Source organism: Protopterus annectens, chromosome 9.part0, assembly GCF_019279795.1.
Source record: "Protopterus annectens isolate FY-2018-M chromosome 9.part0, PAN1.0, whole genome shotgun sequence".
Classification (NCBI taxonomy): Eukaryota; Metazoa; Chordata; order Ceratodontiformes; family Protopteridae; genus Protopterus; species Protopterus annectens.
The window spans coordinates 922,659,423-922,671,095 of record NC_056743.1 but is presented as its reverse complement, the minus strand read 5'-3'; the positions used below and the strand labels follow the sequence as shown (position 1 = coordinate 922,671,095).

At 40.7% G+C, this 11,673-nt stretch overlaps 1 protein-coding gene across 1 annotated transcript in view; it reads right to left on the bottom strand.

Moving 5' to 3' along the window:
• Positions 1 to 3,276: 3,276 nt before the first annotated feature.
• LOC122810606 (SAP domain containing ribonucleoprotein) overlaps positions 3,277 to 11,673 on the bottom strand; it is a 1,802,793-nt gene continuing 1,794,396 nt past the window's right edge. Inside the window, exon 13 of the mRNA XM_044082182.1 lies at positions 3,277 to 3,420. Within this exon, the coding sequence (XP_043938117.1) occupies positions 3,277 to 3,420 (144 nt within the window). The remainder of the gene's footprint in view (positions 3,421 to 11,673) is intronic.

The following is an 11,673-nucleotide window of genomic DNA, read 5'->3' as shown; positions in this document are numbered from 1 at the left end:
GCCTGTATTAACAGATCTAGATATGGAGAAATTTTAATTCCCCGAGTTCTGCAAAAGGCAATGACTAGTGCCAGACACTTCTTGAATACCCTGGGGACTGCAGACAATCCAACGGGTAAAGCACAGAACTGAAATATGATGGACACACTGAAAACCTTACAAATTTCCTGAAAGAATGGTGAATGGGGATGTAGAGGGAGAGGAATCTTTCAGGTCTAAAGACATACGGAATTGCCTGAGGGACGACGAAAGTCGAGAGAGTCTGGAGTGACATTTTGAAAGAGGAGTCCTTTAAAAAGGTACTGAGAAGGAACAAATCCGGTTAAAGTCTTCATTCCCCTCCATTTCTGTTTATTAGAAAAAATATAGAATAGAATCCTTTTCCTACACACTGTTGTGGAAAAGGTTCTAATTGTGCCTTGCTTGTGCAGGGATTGTACGACTCGTCTGCAGTCCTTCATAATTTTACCTTGTTCTTTGCAATGCTTTAAACATGTTGGCTGCCTCAAGGACAAAAGTCCCTATTCGGATTTGAGTCAGGTAATTCACGGCTCTGAAGGCCAAAGTGAAGATACAGTATACCTTTTCCCAAATCTATTGTCCTGCTATCTTTATCTGAGGTAAGGGCATTAGCAGCAGGAAATAGCTTAAATGGCTTAGTCATAGAAACAAAAGCAGAGCAATTTGCCAAAGGATTGTTATGAAGGAACTAAGTGTACAGACATTTTATAAAACGTATCAGACCTTTTAGGTTCAAGAGGTTGAGAATCGGGAGCAGTGAAAGTAAAGCATCCATAAAAGGCTGGACAGGTGCAGAGAGAGGGGTGCCTACCTACAGCAAATTGTAATATATATTTTTTTTGTACATCAGAAATTTGTCTCGATTTCCACTCAATATGCTTCATCATATTAGATACAGTTTCCCCAAAGGAGATTTCTTCTAAAGCAGGATCACAGGCTAGTTGGCTTGGGGAGCGAATATGAGAAGTGTAGGCCAGGGAATGTTCATCTGGAGGAGACCAGCTCATCCTCAACTGAGGATACCTCTTCTGAGTGGCAGGAGCAGTACGAGCAGAAGGAATAAAGGATAGTGGTTTGACAGCCAAAATGGCTTTAAACAGGCCTTGGGAAAATTCCATCCATTCTTTTTCCTGGGACATTGGAGGGGAGCAAACTTTTTTCTTCTTCTTGAGAAAGTCATGTCAGATCCTACTCCTGATGTACTTGGATTAGGGATCCTGGTACTTCTTCCTGAACTAATATTTGGGGAATACCCTCTGGTCCTTCCAAAATAAGATGAGGCGCCCCCCTTCTCCCCCATGTGGGTAACACCAGTCTTACTGGGTGTGCAAGAAACAGATATCATACCAGTCTCTGACGGGACTGCAGTAGCAGGAGCTTGAGAAACAGTTGAGCATACTGTGGATTCTGATATTACAGTGGGTATATCTGAGTCTTACTGGGCAGTCAAAGGATCAGGCCTAGACCATTTGACCCCCCCCCCCCCAGAATGAGTGGACATCAGATGTGGAAGGCTGGATCTGACATCTTTGTGAGGCACTTGAGCTAGGTCTTCAAATGAGAACTAAGAGTAGGAAAAGACAAGTACATAAGGTTTTCAGTAAAAATGATTGATAGATATTGCAGTTTTTATAGTCCTACTTAGCACCTAGGCAAGATAGACTCTTAAGTAATCTACCTACCAAAATCGCAACATCTCCTCCTAGCTGATATCCAACAGTACTGAATCACAATAACTTTAAAACCAAAATAAGGAAGGTTCCCCAATGGGGCACTTATCTGAAGAAGTGAAGGCATAAGGATCCCAATAACCATGCTTAGGCAATATCGACTGGTGAGAGATCTACTTTTGGACTGGTAGCGAGACACTCTGAGGTTTTCATGCTCATATGTCTTATGTTCACTTATGGCCACAGGCTTAGGTCATACATTGGATGCATGGCTCCATTGAAGGTGTTGGCTTTGGTAAGCCAGCCGGACCATCCAGGTTTTTTGGTGAGATGACCCAACAGTTTGGAATATTGCAACAGTGCTCTAAGGAAGGACATCAACAGTAAAAAGGCAATACCTGGTACTATGGCACAGAGGAATAAAGCTCTGACTGCATTCCAGATTACCAGTGCTTGACTACTGGCATGGGAACTGGATAGGGGAATGACAGGAGTGACAGGTCGATGTCTGCTTGCTCATATACTGCACTGGTAACACCCTGTGGTGTATTGCCAGAGTGTATCAAAGAACCTGATGTTGTAAGCACTGTCTCTTGGTCTTGAGGTTGTGGAAGTAAGCATACACCACCAAAAGGCAGCTATAGGGGAGCTCGACAGGCTGCCAAAGGGGTGCGAATAGGGCACTGTGCAGAATCCAAAGACTGGCACACTCACCAACACTTGACTCTCATTTACGCAATGGAATAAGCAGACTGTAGAGCTTATCACACCTCTCCCCAAAACAAAACAGAACAGCAGACAAGCAACTGCCACCTCGAGCTATTATGTTCAATTAAATGAGACGCGGAACTCGTACACACACACATTATATACATATGGAAGCATTAATATGCAAACTGTTAATCTCTAATGATGTATGCAAAAACCTCCTCAAACAATAGCAACAAAAATTTACAGGAAACTATCCTACAGCTTAATGCAATGTCTGCAGTACGGTTACACACCATTACAGAGAGATTTGGAGAAGAATGCCATCACCATTCTGCACATCCACTAGCATGGAAGAGGCTATCAAAACTCATTCTGTCTTTACAGCCTACACATATCAATCCTTAAGAAATACACAAATTCAACCATGTAAGAATTCACAGGTAATGTCAATCTATTTGTGATGGCTAGAACCTTTTTACACGGAAAGCTGCAAGTAGTAGTTACCATACGTCTGCATGATAGGCAATATTAATTTAGCTAGATGTACGCTAAATGTTACTAACTGGCTTTCACTTTGCAAGGGAGGGGCTCAGGACCATTATGTGCCCTGCTGGAAGACATTAACTTGACATTTGGGACCACTAGTAGTCTAACCACTGTGTGGAAAATTAATTAAGAAAACAATAGCGATGTCCTGTTTTTCCTGCAGAATAAAACTTACTGTAAAACATAAAGAACACTGTTTCCTATGATCTTGTGATACAAGACTGGGAAGGAGGACACTGCTGATAAAAATTTGGCCATTCACTACTTTACTGTTTACATCTACATCATATTGTTCATGACTAAATGAAAATTTATCACAGTGCATTTACTAGTGTGCGCACGCGCACACAAAGTACTGAGGCATGGAAACAGAAATTGAATACATTACCTCAGAATCCTCAAGTACACCTGCAGCATTTGTTAAGATACCAAACCGCTCTTTTCTCTTCTTTAGTTTTTCATCCTCATCAACCTAAGGAAAAAAACATTACTGCCTTTATTGACAAATTACTTTACAAGGATTTATTAAATAAAGATATTCCAATAAGGAAGGGACACAACTCCAAGATTCTGGACTCAAAAATATTTTTACAGAAAGTTCTAGTGGGACAAGCAACATGAGGTTTGACACACCCTTAATTAGACAGTCAATTTACATGATTTGTCTTTCTCAGACATTATTAAATTACAACCTTCATGTCACTCTGTTCCTGTTCCTTTGCATTAACACTGCCCAAAATCAGAAGATACGTTAACAAAAAGCAATGAAGGCAAAATGTTAATCCATAAAAATAGCAAGCTTGCCAGTTCCATGGAATAAAGTAATTATAGTCCTGATTACAATCCAAGAAGCTTGGGATCAATAAGCAGCTTTAGCAATGGAAATATTGATTAGTTTACTCACTCCAACAGAGCTCAGGAAGTTTGCACTGTAACTTCCAATGGGCAGAGCCTAAGCCTTTTGACAGAATCAAATTATGTACTCACATAGGTTCATATTATCTGGAACCATAGGGGTTACGAAAGAAGTATAAATGGCAAACCCTTCAGCACAAACTATTTTTATAGTGGTAATATTCTTTAGGTTCTAGGTCTTAAACTGAATTTAATAAGTCACAGTAAACAGTAACAAATAGCTTACAATATCTCAGCAACCACAGTTCTGTGTTACTTGGTTGTTGAGATATTTAGAAAAATGTGAAAGCTGTATCAATATAAACTAATATCATAAAAACTGTTAATATCACCTTAACCTGCACTAGACAGAGGTCAAACATTAATGCAGTTGAGTTTGTCATTGTGTAAGTTTTAAGATGAAATTGTTTAAAACCTTGTACATAGCATGGTTTTAGAATAACTGATGCAAACATGAACAAACAATATTTGACTTCTACAGCCATCAGTAGGAGTTAACTGCAGATGTCACTCCGATGTAACGAGTTAGAAAGAGGTAGAAGTGAGCAACAGATGTGTGACTGTCAATCACGACTAGGAGTTATTGCAGAGCTGGAGATTGCCAGTGTAAGCTGGACTACATCAGTAGCATTCAGGTCAAGCCTCATGTTAAGGACTACCAAGTAATGTTGGGACCTGTTCCTCACCCTGACTACACAAAAATATTTCGGATTTCACAAGGAAGATGTAGCAGAAGCAATCATACATGCTAGGAACCTACAAAATCCCTGAATGCTGCTTGAACAGGACCCCTTCCCACAGAAAAATAAATGGAGGAAACCTGATGACTTACAGGCACTGAGGAGAAAAACAAAGGGAAAATAACTATATCCCTCCCTTCTTAGTAATTCTTGACAAATATACTTTAGCACAGAATATCTGTCCATTATAAATGGATGCAAGATTTCTAGAAGTTTTTGGACACAATAGCAAGTTGCAGTAGCCTTGCTCAAGAAAATGCAAGGAAAAGCTTCCAGACTTACACTAATTGTTTACTGAACGCAATCTTTTCAGTGCACCACAACTGGAGAGAAACAAATACATTCACACATCAATAAGCACATTATCTTTCATATTAGTTTAGATCTAAAGACAGACGAGGATTTATCCAAACCACAAAGAGCCAATTAAGTCCTCCAGTCATTTGTTTGGATTGGAAATAACACAGCACAACCACAATGGCAACAATTATTATTATTATAATTAAAGGTTGGAAGCCTTTGCCCAATTTTTATTTTTCCCCACTTTTATTGTGGGGTTGTATACAACCTCCAAAAAATAAATGATGCAAGATAAATGGTTCACAGCTGAATCATGACAATAAAATTGCGTTAAGAGGCAAATGTCAGCCTGGCTCCATGGCATAAGCAGATAAAGTTCTAACTATGACCAATGCTCAATTAACAGCTTGGGTTGCTGGAAAGGCTGGTTGGGGCGGGATTGAATGGTCAATGTCAGTTTGTCCAACCTGGGAGGGGTGGAGTGGTCCAGTCCACGGCAGTGAAGGCTCCTGCTGGAGAAAGAGGTGCATGTCATGCAGTGCATGGGCCAGAGATGTGATAGTGGCTCTGTCCCAGGTGACGTTCATACAGTAGTCTCCAGGACGCATGTGCAATGAGGTATAGTTGCGTAAGATCTTATAAAAGATATTTCACCAGATCATTTTGCCATATTCCAGACTTATGGGATATAGCTGCCAACAATAGCATATGTCCATACAGTCTACACAGTAATCCACAGTTCCATGGCATAAAGTGATTATAGTCCTGACAGTCTCGTGCCATATGTCCAACCCATGACTTATGCACATGAATACATGCTAGCAGTTAAAAAGACATAAGAGCAAAAATCCTCAGTGTGTTTTTGCCCCAGAAAAAGAGAGAGAGATTTAACACTCTGAAGACCGACAGTCACTGGAATATAGAGAGAGTGGGGAATTGAGGGATCCTCCTCTCCCAAGAAGATGCAGGTAAGAGAGAGGATTTACATACTGCAACAGTGATCTATTCGAACATCTAATGTTATGGTAAAATCTTGCACAACTGTACTACGTTCTTCATTAGATCACTGTTACAGTATTCCTGACATGAGACAATTCTCAAGGCTTACTGACTAAAGGTTCTTGTCGCCCCCTACAGTGCTTTTTTAGGCAAGGTTCAAATGACAAATTCACCACCGTAACAGGAACAGGAAAGCAAAAACTGAGGGTGATGCTACTCAATGCTAGAAGTCTAAATCTCAAAATGCACTCACTCGAGGCACTCCTTAAAATGGTGAACATAGATATCTGTGCAGTGACTGAGACCTGGTTCAAGGCTCTAGAGAGCACCCCTGCACTACCAGGCTATATCTCATACCACACGTTTCGGCCATGTAACCTGGACCGGAACACAAAAGGCCATATTCATTAAGGATATCCACACCTCCAGGTTAGTTGCTCAGCATAATGTATCTGAGGTTATCCAAGTGCAACTAACTCTGGGCAAAACTGCAATCCAAATTGTAGCTTGCTACAGATCCCCCCAACATGCCCCAGGATTCCCACTCCTCTTTTCTTGATGTACTGGAAAATATTAGAGTTCAACCAAACATCCTAATAATGGGCAATTTCAACTACCCCGCCATTAACTGAGAAAACTACTCAAGTACCAACTCCTTCGCTCAACAATTACTGGAATTCATAAACTCCAATACCCTGGATTAACTTATCCACACCCCCCACCAGGGGCAACAATATCCTAGATCTAGTCATTACCAACATGAGTGACCGGTGTTCCACACAAAGTCAACGCCTCATTGGTCCGATCCGACCATAAGCTAATCACCCTAGATATCCACATCCTGCCCCCACCCCCATTAAGGAAACCACAGTAAAATATTTCTCCAAAGCCAACTTCGTGCTTCTTAAGACAGAAGTGGTGAACTTCAGGACACCCATGCAGATGGACAATAAAGTTACGACTACAGAGTCCTGCACAGTTGCACTTTATAAGCTCTTACAAGAGTGCATGGATCGTGCTATGGAAAACCAAATGTAAGTCACACAAAACCAGGAAGAGACTCCAAGACAGTCAAATGAAGACAATAATTCGATAAAAAGGCAATTCCTTTATTCGACTGTTAGATGATAAAATCCAAAGGTTAACAAAGTGGGAAACAGCAGTATAAGACAAGCGCTTTCGCTTGGGTAATACCAAGCTTTATCAAGTCAAAAACTGTTTCTTTCAAAAGAAGCTACTGTTTAAATAAAAGTCTTAGTTGATCACATGCTTAATTACAGCTGGGTCTCATTAAAGAAATTAGAGGTGTCATGAGCAAATAAATAAGCAACTCAATCAAGTGAGCATAAAAAATGTTTGAAATCCACACTGCTTGTGACATGATGCGTAACTAATGTACCATGTTGGTACCTTTATAAAATTACATACATGAATTATTCAATAAAAAGAAAAAGAAAAAAGCAGTGTTGAAAATGTAAGTAAAAGTAGGAATAAAAATAAAAATAAAAATAGGGATTGTATACAAACCAAATGGATTTAAAATCAACAATATAGAATAGGCTAAAAATGTGTATATTACATTCTTGTTGATCATGTAGGAATGATAGCATAATACAAATAAATGGCACGCAATTGATAGGTTGTAAGATGTATATAAAATGTGTGTAAAGTGAGGTATGAGGTGGTAATGTTGTAGAAAAACATGTTACAGCCTGGCTCTTCTCAGCTTCAACACTGAGCCTATGCTAAGTGTACCATTTAGCCCCGGAGGCCTACCTGCATCTAACCTGAGCTGCCAAATCAGCTCCCTGTATTCCAGGGTAGATTCCCAATCACCTCCTCTAGTACTGGGGTTCACTTGCTCAAGAATCATGAAAGAGAGTTTGTAATTATGACATGTGAGTGAATGTTTGAAAAAGGCATTACTTTCCTTTTTCTTTTCAATGTCATAAATATGCTCGTACAACCTTTTCCTGAATTCTCTCTCTGTTTTACCTATGTAAAAGGCACCACAGGTGATGCAGAGCCCAATGTAGACCACTCCTTTAGTTGCACATGAAAAATGGCCAGGAGATCTGATGTGAATGTGTCTAGATTTTAGGTAAATGTGAGATTTGTTTATGATAAGAGGACACTGCTTGCAGGCACCACATTTAAAGGTGCCTTTGTTTTGTTGTAGGTTGTGAGTAGTTGTTGTAAGTTTCTTCTCAAAGATTTCTTTGAGGTTTTGCCCCCTCTTCCTAACAAAATTGGGCTTGGCTGGAATAATGTTCCTGAAGTCATCATTACCGGCCAGCACAAACCAATATTTGGAAACAATGGTTTCAATTTGTTCGGAGTTGTCAGAAAAGGTGTAGATGAAGTTGCCATCCTTCTCTTTGTTTTGTTGTTGTTTGAGGTTGGGAATCTGCACTTGTGTGCGTCCAAACAGTGGAGGGTATAAAGTGTCTCTTTTGGTTAGAATTTCATCCGTTAGAGAATTGAGCAAGTTGACAGGGTAACCTCTTTCAATGAACATACGGTGTAGATTCTGGATCTCCTCTAAGAAGTCCGAAGGTCTGCTACACATTCTTTTTATTGAATAATTCATGTATGTAATTTTATAAAGGTACCAACATGGTACATTAGTTACGCATCATGTCACAAGCAGTGTGGATTTCAAACATTTTTTTTGCTCACTTGATTGAGTTGCTTATTTATTTGCTCATGACACCTCTAATTTCTTTAATGAGACCCAGCTGTAATTAAGCATGTGATCAACTAAGACTTTTATTTAAACAGTAGCTTCTTTTGAAAGAAACTGTTTTTGACTTGATAAAGCTTGGTATTACCCAAGCGAAAGCGCTTGTCTTTTTCTGCTGTTTCTCACTTTGTTAACCTTTGGATTTTATCATCTAACAGTCGAATAAAGGAATTGCCTTTTTATCGAATTATTGTCTTCATTTGACGGTCTTGGAGTCTCTTCATGGATCGTGCTATCCCAAACAGAACCAAGAAGCTATCCTCCAAAAAAAGGAAGCCAATCTGGTGGTCCCCTGCCATAAACAAACTGTGCAACAGAAAGAAGAAACTGTTGCAAGAGAGAATAAAATCTCATGAGTGAAGGAGCTCCCTGGTCAGCCTCAGTAAGAAGCTGTGATCCCTGATAAATTCCTCCAAAGCTAGTTACGAAAACAAAATCACCACTGATTCTAAAGACAACCACAAATCACTCTATAGCTATGTCAAGAATCTCAATGGCAACACTCAGATCTGCTTTGAGTTACAGCACAATGGCACTAAATATACAGACCGAACTGATATTGCCAACATCCTGGCAGATAGGTTCAGTGCTAACTTTACCCCCCTCTCACCCCCTAAAAGGCCCATCTCTATACCAGAAGAATGCAAAGTTCCTGTAATCACAGCTGCACAGGTAAAAAACACACTCTCCAAAGCCAAGAACACAGCATCCATGGGGCCAGACAACATCCCAGGCTGCGTTCTACACGAACTACAGAATAAAATGGCACCCCACCTTAGTACCATGTTCAATCATAGCCTCACCTCAGGCTTTGAGCTTACTGAATGGCGCAGAGCGACAGTTATCCCACTCCCCAAGGGGGAGCCACCACAGACCCCGGGAACTACCGCCCCATTAGCCTGATGAGCCTGGTCTGCAAGGCCATGGAACATATCATTATGGAACTTATAAACAAAGACATTGGTAATCTCCAAACTCTGGACGTCACCCCAGTTCGGGTTTGTAAAAGGCAGATCATGCCTCCTAAACCTGAAAGACTTCTTTGAAGTAGTCACCAAAGCTGCAGACGAGGGTAAGGTGGTTCACACAGCCTATCTAGATCTTGCCAAGGCTTTCAACACCATCCCCCACTCTGGAATTATAGATAAACTCACTAAACTAGGTATAAATCCCTATGTCACAAGATGGGTTGCCAACTGGCTCACTGCCAGAACCCACACTGTGAAAATAGCAGACTCCAAATCCGACTTCAGACCAGTGACAAGTGGAATACCCCAGAGTTCAGTCCTGGGTCCTCTCCTGTTTGGTATCTACTTCTCTGAAGTACAGGCTAACATAGAAGGTCTTTGGCTAACGAAGTTCGCAGATGACTGCAAACTAGGAGCCATAATCTAAACTCCTAATGATGTGGACAGCCTACAAAAGGGCCTCACTGAGACAGATACCTGGTGTCAAAGCCATTGCCTCAAGCTCAGTTCCAAAAAGTGCACTGTCATCCCCTTTGGTAAAAACTCTGTACCCATGAACTACAACATAGGCAGTAGTATACTTAACACCGAAAGTGTGACAAGAGACCTTGGAACACAGGTGGACAGTAGTCTCGCCTTTGATAATCACATCACCACAGTAGTCAGGAAATCCTTCTACGTGGCACACCTCATCACAAAAGGTTTCTCATCCAGAAAAAAAGAGAGGTCATTGTTTCCCTCTACTCACTACTCATTAAACCCATTCTAGAGTACAATGCCCCTTTTGGTATGTACCTCACAAGACATCTACAACTGGAAAGGCCGCAGAAATACTTCACAAAGAGGATTACCGGCCTCAAATAGATGCCCTATGCAGACAGTCTAAAAAAACTCCAGCTTTACTCCGTCGCATATCGCCCACTCAGAGGTGATCTCTGCCTAACATACAAAGCTATTGGACATGCTCCACTTAAAGAAATCCCAATCCCTCTGAGCTACATGCTCTAGGGACCTAAACCTTGTCACCGCAATAAAAAGAACATGCCAGAGGGATAGATTCCTGTCCCAGAGACTTCCCATACTCTGGAATAAACTACCTATCTATATCAAACAAAGTTCCTCATTAGCACTCAAGAAAAATCTTGATGATTGGATGGGAAATAGGAAATTCACCCCGGGGATCACTTCTGTGGCTCTGCTCGACAGTGGCACAGGAAAATAATTTTCTTGGGTGGCAAAAGCCAGGGCACCTTTTTGGCTGGGCATGTATAGGCCCTAGGGCCGATAGCCTAGTACCTACATATGAAGGGGTGGTGGGTTTATTTTATATGCAGTTCTTAACCAGGACTGCCTGAATGGGCATGAGAAACCCTTTCAGTGGAGATCCGGGAGAAAAGTTCCATGACAAATATACTGTACAAGCTTCACATGGAAACAGTAATATACAGGAAGAGAATATAGGATACATATACAAACAGAACATAACGTGCAAATCTTTAAATGTAAAAAAAAAAAAAAAAAACAGCTCTGTGAATTTCATCAATCCATGAATGAAGCAAAAAGAGCTGGAGTTCAGCAAGCCTTGAGGAATGGTTCTAGCAAAACCTGTTCTCGCTCTGGAAAAGGAATCTTGTAGTGGTATGTGGAACTGTGAACACAACAGCAGGTAGCTGCCTTCAGAATGGACTTGGAATTTAGGCATTTGAAGGAGAATTCAGAAGAAGCCATAGCTCTGGTGGAATGGACTTTTCACTTGTCCATGAAGGGATTTGCAATGGAAGGAGTTGACAGAAATGGAAAGGAAAGATACCTGGAAATAGTTTGCTTAGAAAGTGGTAGACCTAACTTCTGTCCTTCATAGCAGATCAAAAGTTAGTCAGATTTTCAAATTTTATTTTTCTTTTCTAGACAGATTCCTCAGCTATCTGTGGATATCCAGCAAATGAGGAATTCTCTCTCATTTTGAGTGCTGGAAAAGAAGGCAGGAAGTTGGAAGGCTTGATTTAAAGACAGCTCTGTAACAAAATTACAGACTTGAAAGGCTAGTTTCAAGGCTAAAC